The sequence below is a fragment of the Euleptes europaea genome, chromosome 2, assembly GCF_029931775.1.
Source record: "Euleptes europaea isolate rEulEur1 chromosome 2, rEulEur1.hap1, whole genome shotgun sequence".
NCBI classification, from domain to species: domain Eukaryota; kingdom Metazoa; phylum Chordata; class Lepidosauria; order Squamata; family Sphaerodactylidae; genus Euleptes; species Euleptes europaea.
In genome coordinates this window covers 52879233-52895880 of record NC_079313.1, presented here as the reverse complement: position 1 = coordinate 52895880, position 16648 = coordinate 52879233, and the positions used below count along the sequence as shown (strand labels likewise).

The following is a 16648-nucleotide window of genomic DNA, read 5'->3' as shown; positions in this document are numbered from 1 at the left end:
AAGAGAGCTGGCTATAGTACAGACTACCTGGAAAGGGCAGTTTGACCTTAACCTGAGAGCATTCATTCATAAACCCAATATTCACAAATAGTAGAAAAATTCTTACACAGATACTTACCTGAAGTGTCATTTCATCACAGTTTCCACTATAGTGTCTTAAAATTCCAAAGGGCCCACAGGCTCAACAAGTTTGTAGCCCCCTGGTTTAGGATATAGGTACCAGGCTTTGATCCTTAAACCACTTATAACTTATTTCAGTAAGACTGTTCTGGAAAAAGAATATCAAAAGATGACATTGTAAAACCATGGTGGCTTCATTTTTATTTTTTCCAAATCTTAAGACTGTTCTGGAAAAAGAATATCAAAAGATGACATTGTAAAACCATGGTGGCTTCATTTTTATTTTTTCCAAATTTTAGAATTGGTGGGATTGCCGCTTTACCTTTAAGGAACCTATAAGGAATTAAGATATTTCCCTTTAGGACTAACAATTTAATATTCATGTAATAATCAATGAATTACATACTTAGCGTTATCCATTTAATAATTAAATACTTAGTGTTTATCATTTGTGGGGTTGTTGAGCTTTGTAAACACCATATATTTTGTTTATCCACCCCTGCGTATTAAAAGTAGCTAAAATTAGTCTCCATTTAAAAATGCAGACAATGAGACATTGTTTTATGGCAAATGAATACTATGCCTTGTGTTTCCATTATCCCCAAACTATGCTCAGGTTTTATCACCTCATTAGCCCGTTCAATCCACTCTGAAGAAAACAGCAAAAAAAAAATCTTACATCTATATGAATATAAAAGGAAAATAGCTCAAAATGCTGGAAAATATATACATTTTATGGAGACATAATAAAACAAGCAATAAATGGAAGCGCAGCAGCAGATCATAGGAACAGACACTATTCATTTGTTGTCTGAAATTACTAACTCTCTTATTTATTCTCTATAAGCAGACTTTTCCAGACAGCTCAGTAACTTTAATTACAGGCACTGTAACCCTAGTCTCCTTGTAGTCTTTTGAGACCCTAGACAGAGCAATTGTACCTCTAGTTTTATAGATTTAGGTGGGGGGATGTGTTCTCACGCTACCCATGCAACAGAACATGTTTATAATTACTAGTAAATTCAACTGCAATTTGGCATGCCTAGACACTTGCTCCTGGCTGCAAGTCTCAAGGCCAATTTGTCAAAGTGGGACTGAACATTGTATTCCCACCCACGTGTGACTTTATGTGCTCCCAATCCTGGCCTCTTGCTCCTGTTTTATCCACCAGCCTCCAAATTGCTTGAAAGATGCTGAAGGATCCCTTACATGGCCACCACATCTAATCTTCAGTCGCTATGTAAGACTGCTCAAGTCAGTCACTCTCAAGCAGTTGCCAGAGGACTTTTAGGGAATCAAACACCTTGAAATAACGTTTCAGAAGGGTAGCCATGTTTGGTCTGCAGTGGAAGAGCACAATTCTATGCAGTGGTACCTTAGAGAGCAACAAGATTTTCAGGGAGTGAGCTTTTGACAGCCAAAGCTCCCTTGGACAGATGTATTGAAATAAAGTATTCAGCTGTTGAGAATTTCCTGCACTAACATTTTATTGGGAGCTGTTATTAGGGTTGCCAGGTCCTTCTTCACCACTGGCAGAAGGTTTTTGGGGCGGAGCCTGAGGAGGACAGGGTTTGGAGAGGGGAGGGACTTCAATGCCATAGAGTCCAATTGCCAAAATGGCCATTTTATCCAGATGAACTGATCTCTATCAGCTGGAGATTTCCAGCTATTACCTGGAGGTTGGCAACCCTAGCTGTTGTCTCTACAAGAAAGCCTTTGGAAGAAGCAAAATATTCTATGGCTTAATCCGTTTGTTTTATATGGTTTTATGAGGTTAGTGACATTACAATTGTACACTTCCTAGGAAGAGTAGTTTAAGAAATCTAAAGAGATGTAGAGCTGGGGGAGCTTAAGGGTCTATGGTGACACAGACCCTTCTCCTCCAGGTGTCTCTGTACAAGAGAAGAAGAGGGGTTTTTATATGCTGACTTTCTCTACCACTTAAGGAAGAATCAAACCGGCTTACAATCACTTTCCCCTCCCCCCAACAGACACCCTGTGAGTGGGGCTGAGAGAGCTCTAAAGAGCTGTAACTAGCCCAACTTTCACCTTTAGATGATAAACGTTTAAATTGTACTCTATTGATGCTCAGAGGCCAAACTAAAACTACAGGTAGACAAACAGTTTCAGATCAAGGGCTGAATATAAAGGAAGAGTTCACAGAAGGAATTGGTGGAGCTGACCTTTCTCTGCTTTCTTGTAGCAGCTTTTGTCCCAGATACCTTGCAAGCAAAATGTACCACAGGGCATGGTACTGCTGCAATGATTGGTAAAACCATCTCTTCCTTCCTCTTCCACTCATGGTTTTTGTTTGCAGAAGACAATGAGACATTTCTATCCAATTGCTTGTAATTATTGCAGCCCCATCCTGGGATACATTTCCAAGGCTGTCCCAATGCTCAAAAGTCAGCTTTGGGAAAAACAGCAAGTCGCTAGAGGAAGGGAAAGATCCACTCTGCTAACACATTCCGCCATTTCTTCCACTGGATCAAACTGCTTGTCATATTCTCTAAATGCCCAGCTTTCTTTCTTTTTTCTTTTTTTAAAAAAATGAAGTCTGTAGCTCCTTTTGTTGTGGAGGCATGCTTAGCCCCCCTCTTAGGTCTCTAACACTGTAACCACTACACCACACTGTCATATGTAAGATAAAAAATGAAGCACATATTTAAGTCCAACAAAAAGAAAAGAGGCAAAGGGGGGGGGGAACTTGGAATGAAAAGGGGAGGAACAGGATCCATTCCAAGGGGTGGTGAAAGTGCTCCCCCAACAAAATGACAGCCAAGTTCCTGTTGTTTCAAACTCAAGATGTGAATGTTTTAGTTTTTTCATAATAAAATGTCTCCTACAAAAGCCTTGACACGCGCTGACACCTGCAGTGGTTGGAGGTGGGGGCAGGTGTTGAGTCACCAGAAAGGCATCTTCTGACACCTTCAAGAACAGACGGTGGCATAAGCTTTGTACACTAGAAAAAGCCACTCAACCTGATGCACAAAACGTGTCTTCAGATGGCAGAGAAACATCTAGGACTGAGCAGCGGTAACTTACAAAAAAATCTAGGTGAATTGCCATCTCCATAGTTTCCCCTCGAACCTCAGAAGCAGACACGTGGTTCTGCAACTCACGGTTCCAGTAACTAGGGCATGTGTATGTGGATGACTCCAACCTTTATATGTGTGTGTATACATACACATATATATATACCCACATATATATATACACACACAACACACACTCCATCTATCTATCTATCTATCTATCTATCTATCTATCTATCTATCTATCTATCTATCTATCTATCTATCTATCACATTCCCCAGATCGTTTGCGCACGTGCAACCCATTTTCTATACTGGTCTACGACGAATTATACAGCAAGAATATGTGTGTTTAAAAAAAAATCCAGATTGACAGCGGCAGAGGAAATAGACGGGGCATTCGAATATTTGAGCATGCGCACAAACCTCGCTTAAAAAAATTGCTCACAGGATGCGCAGGCGCACGGCTTGGCACTCGTGTGGCCTATAGCCGTACACGTCGGCCGGATTCATCTTGCGCGCTTGCGCGATCGCGAGAGCTATTGGCGAATGACCCAGGAAGAAAACGGGAGGTGAAAGGTTAGGGGTCGAGAAGACAGCATGTCGGAGAGCCTCGGGAAAAGGGGAAAGTGTCCGAAGGTGCAACACGATGCAGCGAAACCGGAGGAGGTCCTGGGCCCTGAGGAAGGTCAAGGTGCGCCGGTCGAACAGGGTCAGGTGGTGTTCCCGCCGTCTTTCAGCGTCTCCGAAATCAAGAACAAGCAGCGGCGCCATTTCATGTTTCTGCGCTGGAAGCAGCAGCAGAGGAAGGTGCGAGAGAAAAACAGCGTTGGCTTTATGAAGTTAGGGGATCCATTGACGCTTTTGCATGTGTGTGTGTGTGTGTAGAGATGTGCTGCTTGTGATGAAATGGTACGCGTAGAAAGTGATCCGATCAAAAGAAAGCATGCGCTCCAACTTTCCTATTTACCAGGATGGTAAAACAGTCTCCCGATTGTGGAACTCCCTGCCCCAGGATGTGGTGATGGCTGCCATCAATATATATATTGATTGATTGCCTTTGGGGGCGCTTGATGCAATTGATTTTTAAAAAAAGTTGGTTTTTCAGAGCTCAGCTCCCTGCTTTGTCTAGTATGAGAAGTGGAATGTTGCAGGCATGCCTCTATTTTCATCAGTAAAATGTTTGACGATGTGGACAAATGCTTATAAATTGCAGTGTAATAAGGGAGCGTACTATGTGTTAAAAACGAAAAGGGAAAAAACTCAACCTTATCAAGACTGGCAGAGAACCTAAAAGTTGAGCTGCAAATTTATACAAAATACTGATATTATTGTATATGCTTTATCATTGATGATAGACACATCCTGACGAAATAGAAAATACATTACAAGACCTCAGTGCGCCAATTTAAATGGTGACCATTCCAGGCTTTACACCAATAAGTAACAACAGGCCACACAATGTAGAAGACAATTACTTTTCAGCATAACTTTATATGTATTTCAGGCTGTGTTCCTCTAAAATATGGAAAGGTATGTTATGACCACTGAAGAAGGCCTCATAGGCCGAAATGCATTTGGTTGCTTATTGGTCATTTACATATATTTATGATCAACCATGTTTGTAAATTAGCAATTATCTTGTTAGAGTCTTTTAATTGATCAGCCTAGTTTTGAGGTCTAGTGTTTTTAATTGGGTGTGCGCTATATAATAAACAATATCAGTATTTTGTATAAATTTGCAGCTCAACTTTTAGGTTCTCTGTCTAGCATACTATGTGTGCCAGTTTGCTGATTTTGAAAAGAGAAGCCCATAAACTTTGCAGGGAAACACTGTGTGTCTTTCTGGAGTCTGTGAGAAGTAGGCAATGTGCATTGTGTTGAACTTGGACTGAAGACACACTGGTTAAAATACCCATTTAGATGTAAAGCTGATTGTATATCCAGTGTTCTCAGTCTAATCTACAGGATGACTGTAGGAAGAAAATGGGATGACCTCAAGGATACTGGCTTGAGTTCCTTGAAAGAAATGTGGGTTTCTGGTGCAGTTTATTCCTTTACATGTATACACTGGAAGATAATAGCTGTTTGTTGCAACAAATAGCAGTGGGAAACATCAGACTAAAAGGTTATGTATCATTGATTATACAGTGGTAATAAATTGTTATGCCTCTAATCTGACACCTGTTTTTAACCTGGGGGAAATTATTTATGCAGTGCTAAATAAAATAGAAGTTCAGTAGTACCTTAAAAGATAAACAAAACTTATTCCAGCATAACCTTTTATGAGTCAGAGCTCATCAGATTTGTGAAATGTACATTTTTGGGAGAGTTATTTAGACATATACTTAAAGTTACAAATAACAAAGGTGGGATTGAGGAGATGTATCTGATGAAGGGAGCTGTGTATCACCTGTGTAGTCATTTATGGACAAATATATTACTGTTTCCTTTTTCAGTTCTGCAGCTCATTAGTATGTTTCATTCTCTTTCTTCCTTCTCCCAGGAAAAATTAGCCATCAAGAAAAAGCGAAAAAAGGAGCGAGAAGCCCTTGGAGACAAGGTAGAAATGAAGGGTTAGGGATTGATGAAGCTCAGGGAGAAGTTTTTCTCCTTCTCCAATAATACTAGAACACGGGGTCATCTGCTGAAGCTGGAGGGTGAGAGGTTCAAAACAGATAAAAGGAAGTATTTTTTCACACAACGCATAGTTAAATTGTGGAACTCCCTGCCCCAGGATGTGGTGATGGCTGCCAGCTTGGAGGGCTTTAAGAGGGGAGTGGACATATTCATGGAGGAAAGGGGTATTCATGGCTATTAGTTAGAATGGATACTAGTCGTGCTGCATACCTATTCTCTCTAGTATCAGAGGAGCATGCCTATTATATTGTGTGGTGTGGTGGAACACAGGCAGGATGGTGCTGCTGCAGTCGTCTTGTTTGTGGCTTCCTAGAGGCACCTGGTTGGCCACTGTGTGAACAGACTGCTGGACTTGATGGGCCTTGGTCTAATCCAGCAGGGCCTTTCTTATGTTCTTATGTAATCTAATGTGTTTGTAACTAACATGAGGGCTGTTAACTGATATGTACTGGTTTCACCGTACAGTTTACTTCCTTTTGCTCTCTTACATTCTAAGTATTAGGGTAGTTACTGTTTCTTGCAGCACATGATACTGGGGAACTTCACACCACTAGGTGCAATACCAGTGACTGTGTGATTGTCAGGACTCAGTAGCCAATTGTGTTACATTATCAGATCACTAGTGATGTTAATGTAGGGATGTATCTTTCAGCGTTTCCCCCTCGTGTTATATGGCTACAATGAATATAATTGGTGGTAGCAGTGGGAACTGGTATAGCACACTGGCTCTAATCTGGAATGTCCGTGGTTTAAATGTGTTCTCTATGATGAATTAAGTAGATGACATTTGATAAGTCACTGCTGTCTTGGCTTCAACCACCTCATTTGTAATGCAAAAATTAAAATACTAGTCTACCTTACAGAGAGGCTATAATAAATACTGGCTCGTATTCTACTACATCCATGGAATGTGGAATTTTGCTATGTTCTTCTCTGTTACTGCAGCCCCTACTGACTCCTGGAAACATCATTCCCAGGGCTACAGATGTACATGGAGGAATAGCCATGCGGGGAGGGGGGGGGCTGGAGAGAGGGACAAAGGGGGAGGAACTGTTAATTTTTCCTTTTCAGCAAATACAGCTCTACAAAGGAAAAGGGTTGACATCATCCCCTTGTTCCCTCCTCTCTCAAGTCAACCACTCCCTGCCTAGCTGTAATTCCACTTGGATTGTGTGACCCCAGGAATGAACTTTCTGGGAGGTTGACAGGGGCTGCAGAAATGGAGAGGAGCATGGGAAAACACTGTGTGCCTTCTTCACACAGGTGGTTGGATACATGCCACTATATGTGAAGTGCTTTGAGACGGTGAAATGTGCTAGTGGTGTAATCTCAGTGGGTTTTTCATGTATTGTAGAAGTGTTCACGATGTTACATTTCTCTTGTGATAAATATTTTGGAGTATAACCATTGTAGTTTGCTGGTGATAATGTGCAACATTATAAATCTCTATTTAGAAGCTATCAAATCCCAGTAGTTAGAACTAAAATTACCTGAACTCAGAACTATTTTCTCACTAAAAGGTGGCTGCATTGCAGTGCAAACCTCCTTATATGAAGAGTTTGGCATAGTTAGTATTAAGGCAGTATGTGTTGATCTTACTGTCGCTACGTGATAGAAATAGAAGAGTAGTTAATAGAAATAAAGAGCATATCTGTTTTACATATTAATATCTTTTTATTTCTTCAAGGCACCACCAAAGCCGGTACCAAAGACTATTGAAAACCAGCGTGTATATGATGAAACCACAGTAGATCCCAATGATGAAGAGGTAGCTGTTTGGAAAACTATAGCTTTCCTTTAAATGTGCTTAGGGTGGATAAAATCTTTTTGAAATTTTTTTGCTATGATTTTGCATACATTTTAACATTGGCCAAATAACTGTCAGCCAGTTCTTAAGAAATTAAGTTGATTCCTATTCTGTTGCATGCTACAAACAATCATGGAAATAGTGAAGTGCTCTTATGTCAAAAAACAAAAGCCAGTAAGGCTCATTTCTTAATCAATGGTGAGATTTCAGAATTTGATTTAGAAAACAAAGCAAATTGCTTCTGTTCTCAAACCAGAAAGAAATTTTAAAGTGCCTGAACTGGATTATGCTGTTTAAAATCTAGAATATGCCGTCCCCAAGTTCATTAAGCCGTAAACGTATGTAACTAATATAGAGCATTTGGGCCTCAGTGCCATAAATTGTGCAATCCCCAAATTGAAGGCTTTCTTTAAAAAAAAGAAAAACACAATTTAATTTGGCTTTATATAATCATTGTTTCTAGGTTGCTTTGGATGAAGCCACAGATGAATTTGCACCGTACTTCAATAGACAGACGTTTCCAAAGATCCTTATTACAACGTCTGACAGGCCCCGAGGGGTAAAAACGTATTATTTAAACTAGTGGTAAAAGCGTCCTGTATTTTGCAGTTGGAATATTGTCGGGGTGGAGACTGCTTTTGTTTAAAATGCTTTCATTTTCAAATTAAGGCAGGTTTGTCTGTACCCTGTTTGGCACTTAAGTCTTCCTGCAAGTTTCAGGAAACACAGCACAGGCATTTGTGAAGTCTGTCTTCTGACAAAAGCTAGCATTTCTAGTTTAGCATCACAGCCCAGGTGGTTCCTGTAGCCTTGTATCTTAGATGTTGTACAGATTGTTTAAAGTACATACTACACAGAAATGTCCATAATCGTGAAGTATGCATATCCTCTTAAGAGTTATATTGTACTGTGTTTGAAGAATAGCAGCAACTTTTAAAACCTAATACAGTCCTTTTAGCCGCAGTTATAGTTTTGTTGGAAGAAGTTAGTTGGTACCAGGTTTGGACTTAATACTTAAGTGACCCAATAGCGGAGTTGCCATGATTTATCCATTGTATTATCAGAATATGTTGCTTAAGTCTTCTGTATAAACTCTTTTTTGCAGAGAACTGTGAGATTCTGTGAACAGTTATCAGAGTGCATTCCAAATTCACGTGTTTACTATCGAAGAGGACTGGCTCTTAAAAAAATTATTCCACAGTGTATTTCAAGGGACTTCACAGATCTAATTATTATCAATGAAGATCGAAAAATACCAAGTATCCTTCCTCAAACAGCAGTCTCTCTGCAGTAGCTTCAAATATCACTGTGATAATTTAGCAATAACTGCACTATTAGTTTACAGAGAACAGTACTTTAGTAGTTTGTAGATACGTCATTTTTACTTCAAAATATTTCAACCACAGAACTTTCATATTAAGTACAGAATAGCAAATATGAAAATTTAAATACTCTTTTTAGTGGCTGTTGAATATTCATGTTAAGTTTTTGAAGACAACTGGGGTCCCACAAGACTCATGCGGAGTGGGAATTCCATGCCCTATCCTAATTCCCCACTTTCTCTGTGCTCCCAGCCCTTCCCTACCCACCCAAGTTACCATTTTTGTGTCTTTCCAGCCCTTCCCCATACTGCTTCTACCTTGTCTTCCCCAGCCTTCCTGCTGCCCCAGTCAGCAGGTAGCAAGTGTGGGGAGGCAGGGCTGAAGCAGAAGGCCTGTTGTGGTCACAATGTATCCCAAGCCTAGCCACTGCTAATCAGCCTGCTGGTGGAATGTGGAGGACATAGTTTTCCCTCCATCTATCCCATCAACAAACTGATGGCAGTGCAGCAGACTTGGGGAGATTCCCACACACACACTGGTTTCCACTTCCTCCTGCTAATTCTGCCTCTCCCTCACCTCCTCTTTTTCTCACTGTTGCCTCTGCTGAGCTTGTTGCTGCCACCACCTACACCACTGCCTGCTTCAGCTGTCCAGCCACTCACCTCCGCTACTCCATCCCTGCCCCCCAACAGCTTCTGCCTCCACCTGTTCATGGGGTTGCTAAGCAACCCTCAAAATGTTGGCTGAGATGTCATGCCATAGCTTAGCTAGATCTCACTACCCCCATAAGCTTGAATTATGAGGATTTTTCAATGTCCCCTCCCCTTTTTCATTTCTTTGATTTTTTGTGAACCTGGGGTTCCTTCTGGGTTTGTAGAAAAAAAAAAACCCAACTGTATGTGACCCCATTATGCCAACTTTTTGATCTGCACTTTGATGCCATTGTTCATAATTAGACTGATGTTTTATATTGTACAAACTGTCTGCCTTAACTCTCTTGGAATAGATGGGCTTGTGTTAAGTCATTTGCCTGATGGTCCAACTGCTCATTTTAAAATGAGTAGTGTTCGCCTGCGTAAAGAAATAAAGGTGAGCTTATAGCCCTGAGTAGCCCAAGCTTGTCAGAGCTTGGAAGCAAAGCAGGGTTGGCCACAGTTCGTATGTGAATGGGACACAGCCAAGGAAAACTGGGATTGCTATGCAGAGGCAGGTAATGGTAAGCCCCCTCTGCTCATCTCTTGCCCTGAAAACTCCACGGTCCTGGGATTGCCATGAGTTGGTTTCGACTTGATCGCACACAATTATTATGCGTATTGGAACAATACTGCTTCTATAACTGTTAGATTTAATATTTAAGGCAACATTTTGTCATTTATTCTAGCGAAAAGGAAAAGCTCCCACAGAACACCAGCCTGAAGTAATTCTGAACAACTTTACAACACGATTAGGACATTCTGTTGGTCGTATGTTTGCTTCCCTCTTTCCTCACAATCCTCAGTTTGTTGGTAGACAGGTGGCAACATTTCACAATCAGAGGGACTATATCTTTTTTAGATTTCATAGGTGAGTGTTGTAACCTTATGTTACTGCTGTCATTTTAATTGGCTAGTGTCTGTACTAATTTTGCTCATCTTCTTTCAAAGATACATCTTTAAAAATGAGAAAAAAGTGGCAATTCAAGAACTTGGCCCACGTTTTACCCTGAAATTGAGGTCTCTTCAAAAAGGAACATTTGATTCCAAGTTCGGGGAATATGAATGGATTCACAAGGTATTATATTTCAACAGTCTTTTAGCAGAGCAAACTTCTGTACATACTTGAAAATTTGGCTGCACTAAGGCGTACAGTAGATATTTGACTGAACTCTGCAGAATACTGAAATTCCTTGCACAATAACAACTATTAAACATTTGATCTCTGCATACTTCATTATGAAATTCACTTAGTTGTTAGATTACATCTACTTGTATGACTCATATCGCTTTAGATAATGATGGCACTCATTCACAATCTATAGTGGAAAGTGGCTAGAACTATGCTGATAGCTTGTTTCCAGAGGTGATACTGCTATTTACGGTGGCCCCTGCGCACACAAATACCTAAAGTACTTTGTAATATCTTTGCCTGTGCTCTTCATGGTAACATACTAATTAGGTATCTGAGAGACTGAAGTGCTTTTATCATTTTAGATAACGAGCCAAAATGCCCAATAATCAAACCCAGGCTGACTTGGGTTTGCTATGAAGTAGCCTGTCTGGAGCACTTCTATCTTACTCATCTTCCATGGTTCACCTTCCCTCTGGTTTCACAACAGCTCTGTGAGGAAGGTTAGACTGTGACTGGCCCAAGGTCCCCTAGCAAGCTTCATGGCAGAGTAAGGATTTGAAGTTGGTCAGCCTAGTTGGCACTCAACTGCTACATCACACTGGCTGTTATCCACTGCATTTAGAAATAAGCTAAGCATAATATAATATAATTCATAACCAGCACAGGTCAGTTTGTATATGCACATAGATGAGCTTTAAAAATTATGTAATTGTTTTGTTACTATCTCTATACTAACCAGTTTCCCATAACCAAATATTCTAGGTGATGAATCTAGTTGTAAGAACTTGGGTATACTAATATTAAAGTGCTGCTCTTTTACATTATTGTATTTGCTTCCTTTACTTTCCAGCGCCGTGAAATGGACACAAGTCGAAGAAAATTCCACCTATAAAAGCATCTACAGCAATGGATCAGAAACATGGAGCAACTGTTCAATTTCTGCTGAATTGCCAAGGGCATAGAATCTGAGATGGTGTTGTCAGCCTACTTTTACCGTGCAATAAAACTAGAAAAGATATTGTCGAAGGCTTTCACGATCAGAGTTCATTGGTTCTTGTAGGTTATCCAGGCTGTGTGACCGTGGTCTTAGTAATTTCTTTCCTGACGTTTCGCCAGCAGCTGTGGCAGGCATCTTCAGAGCAGTAACACTGTTACTCCTCTGAAGATGCCTGCCACAGCTGCTGGCGAAACGTCAGGAAAGAAATTACCAAGACCACGGTCACACAGCCTGGATAACCTACAAGAACCAATAGTAGAAAAGAGTTGTGTATGGGTGAACATAAACTGGTCTGCAGGCCTACACATGCTACTATTTACAGATGGTAGAAGATCTTACTGTATGATTCAGTGGTAACCAACTCAATTGTCTGCCAGTGATTTCTGCTGGCTCCTTGGCTTATGAATTCTCAAAGATGGCACAATAGTTTGTAATCATTTAACACAATTCTGTACAGTGAGTACTTTCCCTCTAAGGCAGGCGGTCTTGACAACTAGAATTGTGTTTCCAGTCTACATTTTAAACACAGGAGGTAATTGATTTGCTTATCAAAACAAGATGAAGGGAGCATTTTACAATGATTTGTATTCTTTTCCTTGTCAAGATACTTAACAGGTATTTCATATAAGTAGTAAGGAAAGCCAGGAACAAGTAATTTTTATGAAATGTAGAATTATTTGTATAGGGAAGAGTACAAATGTAAGATTTCGGTTTCTTCAACCCTGCCTTTAAATGAATAATTTCATCCATGTAGTTAATTCCATTTTTTACAGGTTCCAACTGAAAGCTGCTGTAAATAAAGTAAAACTATAAACAAAAAGCCTTCAGTAAGCAATAAAGGGTTGTTGAACAGTCACAAAATTAAGCTTGTTTGAATACTAGTTTTACAAAAAGTACAGTATGAGCTGAGCTTTGTTTGAAGGTAGCTGTTGCTATGATTAGATTATGGGATACAGTTGGATCCAACTTTGTTTTTTTGTTTGAATATCAATGAAATGAATATTTTTGCTGATACATTTATAAAAGTGTCCTTCCATCAAATTGTTTGTAGGGACAAATATGTTAAAAGTTCATGAAATAATCTGACTCCTTACAGGAAAACTAGCTGAAGTGTGAATAAGTATTCTTTAACCACATTACAAGCTTTCTACTAAAATTCAAAATTATTAACTCTTTATTGCTGAATATAAAACTGATTCCCTCATGATATAGAAGTTATTGCAACTAACATACAGTTTGTTCATAGAGGTAGATTGTAGTAGGCCTGACAACAGTAACAGTATTACTAGCACTAAGGTGGCACATTAAAGGCGAAATTCCTGTGCAGGTTCCAATCCATTCTGCTTTGTTTCCATATTCACCATACACACAGATATGAAAAGTAGTTAAAAGATCTGAAAAACAGACAGAAGTAACTGGTGACTATATGCTTATTTTCCTTGGAAAAAATATTCCGAGGTGTATATACTGTATATGATAATTTTACCAGAGTTTATATGCTACAATAATTGGCTTGGGCTATTTATAATTAAAAGCCAAATCCCTAAAATACTAAAGATAGACAACAATGCTGTCCCTTCAGTGAGTAATAAGCTTTTGTGAACAATAGTACCTTGGTTAGTCTTGTCAGCATTTGGTTTTTAGTCTTAGTTGGAAAACTTTTAAGATCTACCAACCTTCATCATATAACTACAGAACACTTATCAGGATTTCATCCAATGATCTGAAAACACTTGAGAACCTACAAGAGGTGTTGTTCCTCTAGATTTAAAGAAGTTAACTGATATTACTGCTGTAAACCTTTCCAGCATTAATCAATCTTAAATTTTTGTAACTGTGTAAACACAGGTCAGCACTTGCAGAAAATTCATCAGATCTATGAGTTAAGTCATGACTAATTATGTATGCATTTTAATGACACTGGCTTCTCTTAAATTAGAAAGAAAGGTAAAATAAGGTGAAATTATGTCTGTCTAGGATAATCCTACCAAACAACACAACAGGAAAGCATGTATAGGGTATGAAAGTTGTATGCACTACTCATTTCATAGGACAAGGGATAGTTAAAAACTGAAATCATGCAATTCAGTTTAGAAAATAAAAACTTACCCTGAAAGACACCAAGTTAGAGAAAGGAACAAACTTTTGGAGGTCTAAATGGATTCGTACTTGAAGAAACTCCAGTCAATAAGGGATCATGATGTGCATTCTGGAGACAAAACTGCTTTAAGTCTGTTGCAGCTTGTGAGACCTACAGTAGAAGAAATTCACATTCCGAATAAAGTAGCAATCAGTTTGATTGGACAGTAAAAGAGACCCAGTTGTGCCAAGGAAGCTTTCTGGGTGCCCTGAGGTTAGGTTGAAAAAGTGTGAGTGGCCCATCTCACAAGATTCTTGTGAGGATAACGTGGAGGTGAGGAGAATGATACAAGCTGCCTTGGGTCCCCCTTGGGGAGAATGGTGGAGTTCAATTATAAACAGAAACGGGAACCCCCCATGCGCTGAGAAACTACAACAATTTTATTTTTCAGAGGAACTATGTTCCTGTGAGAGAAACTTACAGTAAAATGCAACTTTGCTGTTCATCACATCATAAATGTACAGTTGAAGCTTCTTGAGTCACAACACCAATCTATGTAGGCTGAATGAGGCTGAATCTATGCAGTCTTGAATGAATCCCTGGACAACAGATTGTTGAACATTTTCGGAATACCTATTACAATCTGTAATACGGTTGCCACACTGGCAGACAGGAGGCACTTTTTGCCTTTGGCTACAACAGTAGCTTTACAGGTATTCCGCTTCTGCCACTTAGGGAAGGAAACCTTACATCAGGGGTCCCCAATGCGGTGCCCAATTTTGTTAGTTTTTAAGGTGTTACTGAACTCTTGCTCTTTCCTATTAGATTAAAATAAAGTTTTAGTTGTAGCTGCCACCACAGTACTGGTTTTATTCTGTCACTCTCCCAACATTTTTAAAATTACCCCTCTTCTCTGCGTTTGGGCTTCCTGTGGTAGCAATTTCATAGCTGTGCCCACCACTCTGTGAGAATTCCAAAGTTGCCAGCATGCTCAAAGAGCTTGAGGACCCCTGCCTTACATCCTTATCAGTGGCCATCAAGAGGTGGTATTGGGGACTGGGTCAGCACTGCACAGACGTCCTGCAGTAAAGGCATACATAATTTTAAAAGGTGTCTGGAATGCCGGTCCTAATTGGGGGGGGGGGGGAACCTACATCCACATATTTATGGGAGAGGGGTATGACTTACTTTTTCCAAAGTGCACATGGAAACAGCCCCATGCAGTGCCTGTAATTAATACAGTTGCCACACAAAAAAACCCCAACGTTTAAAAAGCACTTGCCCTTGGACCATACTTTTTCTGTAGTGTTACCTTTTGGGTTAAAGTGCTCTTTTAGCTGCCTAGGAATCCTCTCATTGAAGCTATAAAAAAAAAAAAAACGAAGGGCAAAAACACATGAGAGGTTTTGCCTTGGATTTGCCGCTCTCTAGATGCACATTGTCCCCATCTGAATTCTCAAAACTCTGCATGGGGGCTTACTGTTTTGATAATCTGGCTGGGGGAAACGTGCATTTAGAAAGTCGCAATTCCAAGTTGCAAAACTCCCCACGCGTTTTCGCCTTAAGTCACGCAAGGGGGTGGGGTACTGGTTTATCTGCTACGCGTGCTATCTGGCCCGAAGCTCTGCCAAACTACGCGGCTCGAGGCAGCCAGTTCTACCGCCCGTCTCTCTCTCTCGTGCAAGGATCACCAAAACGGGGACGTTTCAGAGCAAACGCTGCCTGCCACCGCGCTGTAACATCTGCAAGTCTTCCGCTTCAAAGCGGAGCACAAAGGCCCATGGAAGTCAGAGCCGCCTTTGTCGACCCTGCTGTCTTCCTTCCTCGAGACCGACACACTTCCCTATTTTGCGGCCGACCCGTATCCTCAACCCTTTCTTAAAGTAGTAGAAAAGGGCCAGAGTCCAGGAGCACCGTCAAGACTAACAAAAATATTTTCTGGCAGGGTAGGAGCTTGCGTGGGGTAGGAGCTTGCGTGAGCCACAGCGTGAGCTCACACAAGCTCCTACCCTGCCAGAAAATATTTTTGTTAGTCTTGACGGTGCTCCTGGACTCTGGCCCTTTTCTACTACTGCAGACAGACGAACACGGCGACCCACTGGGAAGGACCTTTCTTAAAGGAAAGCCTTTGGGTGGTCGCCCAACCGTTCCTCCCCTCCCCCCCCCCCGGGGCAACGGTTAACGGCCGCAGCGACTGAAAGGTACCGCGACGGTTGGAAATCCGCTGGGGCAAAGCAACGTCGGCCGGGGGAGGGGGGAGGGGAGGGAGCCGACTCCAGCGTTCCCCCGAGGCGGCGTCATGGCGGCCGAGCCTCCCGGGGGCCCCTTCCCGCTCCCTCTCACCTTGACGCGGCTGACGCCGGCCTCCAGGCGCAGCTGCTGCACCGCTTTCTTCATGGCCGCGACGCTGGAAGAGCCCGACATGGTCTTTGGGTAGGGAAAGGGCCGCTGCCGAGAGGAGGACGGCGACGGGAAAGCTCCCCCGTAAACTTTTCGCTAAGTTTCCGGCGCTTTGTCAAGTCTCCTGTCCGCGCCTGCGCAACGAGCCCCGCTCCCCCTCCCCCCCCGCCCGCCCGCCGTTAGAGCGAGGGGGAAATGGGAGCTCGGCTGGGTTCAGGGAGGAGAGCGACAACGCGTGGGAGGTTTGGCCGCTCTCTGAATGCACATTTTCCCCCAGCCAGATTCTCAGGACTCATATCAATGCAGTTATATATATTGGGGGCAAAAAATATACCGTATACACTGACTACATAAATAACAAACAGTACAACAAAAGACAAAAAATCACTTAGTAACGTCTAGTACTTACCTTTACTAAGT

The 16648-nt window shown here is 41.3% G+C and overlaps 2 protein-coding genes across 2 annotated transcripts; one reads left to right on the top strand and one right to left on the bottom strand.

The window, feature by feature from the left end:
- Positions 1–3755: 3755 nt before the first annotated feature.
- RPF1 (ribosome production factor 1 homolog) lies at positions 3756–11678 on the top strand. Its single transcript, XM_056844479.1, has 9 exons — positions 3756–3965; positions 5662–5718; positions 7483–7563; positions 8066–8161; positions 8708–8861; positions 9931–10013; positions 10306–10487; positions 10568–10694; positions 11602–11678. Exons 1-9 carry the CDS (start codon positions 3756–3758, stop codon positions 11641–11643), a joined length of 1032 nt encoding a protein of 343 aa, XP_056700457.1. The 3' UTR covers positions 11644–11678.
- A 1214-nt stretch (positions 11679–12892) lies between these two features.
- On the bottom strand, positions 12893–16281 carry GNG5 (G protein subunit gamma 5). The gene is made up of 3 exons (XM_056845132.1): positions 16172–16281; positions 13858–13999; positions 12893–13142 (listed from the first exon to the last, which is right to left on the bottom strand). The coding sequence occupies exons 1-2, from the start codon at positions 16250–16252 to the stop codon at positions 13874–13876; spliced, it is 207 nt and encodes a 68-aa protein (XP_056701110.1). The 5' UTR covers positions 16253–16281; the 3' UTR covers positions 12893–13142; positions 13858–13873.
- Between the last annotated feature and the right edge of the window lie 367 nt (positions 16282–16648).

Coding starts and splice junctions, on each gene's coding strand:
- RPF1 (XM_056844479.1), top strand. CDS start 3,756: ATGTCGGAGAGCCTCGGGAAAAGGGGAAAGTGTCCGAAGGTGCAACAC. Junction 5,719..7,482: donor GAGAAGCCCTTGGAGACAAG/GTAGAAATGAAG, acceptor TATTTCTTCAAG/GCACCACCAAAGCCGGTACC. Junction 10,695..11,601: donor AATATGAATGGATTCACAAG/GTATTATATTTC, acceptor TTTACTTTCCAG/CGCCGTGAAATGGACACAAG.
- GNG5 (XM_056845132.1), bottom strand. CDS start 16,252: ATGTCGGGCTCTTCCAGCGTCGCGGCCATGAAGAAAGCGGTGCAGCAG. Junction 14,000..16,171: donor CCGGCGTCAGCCGCGTCAAG/GTGAGAGGGAGC, acceptor CTTCTACTGTAG/GTCTCACAAGCTGCAACAGA.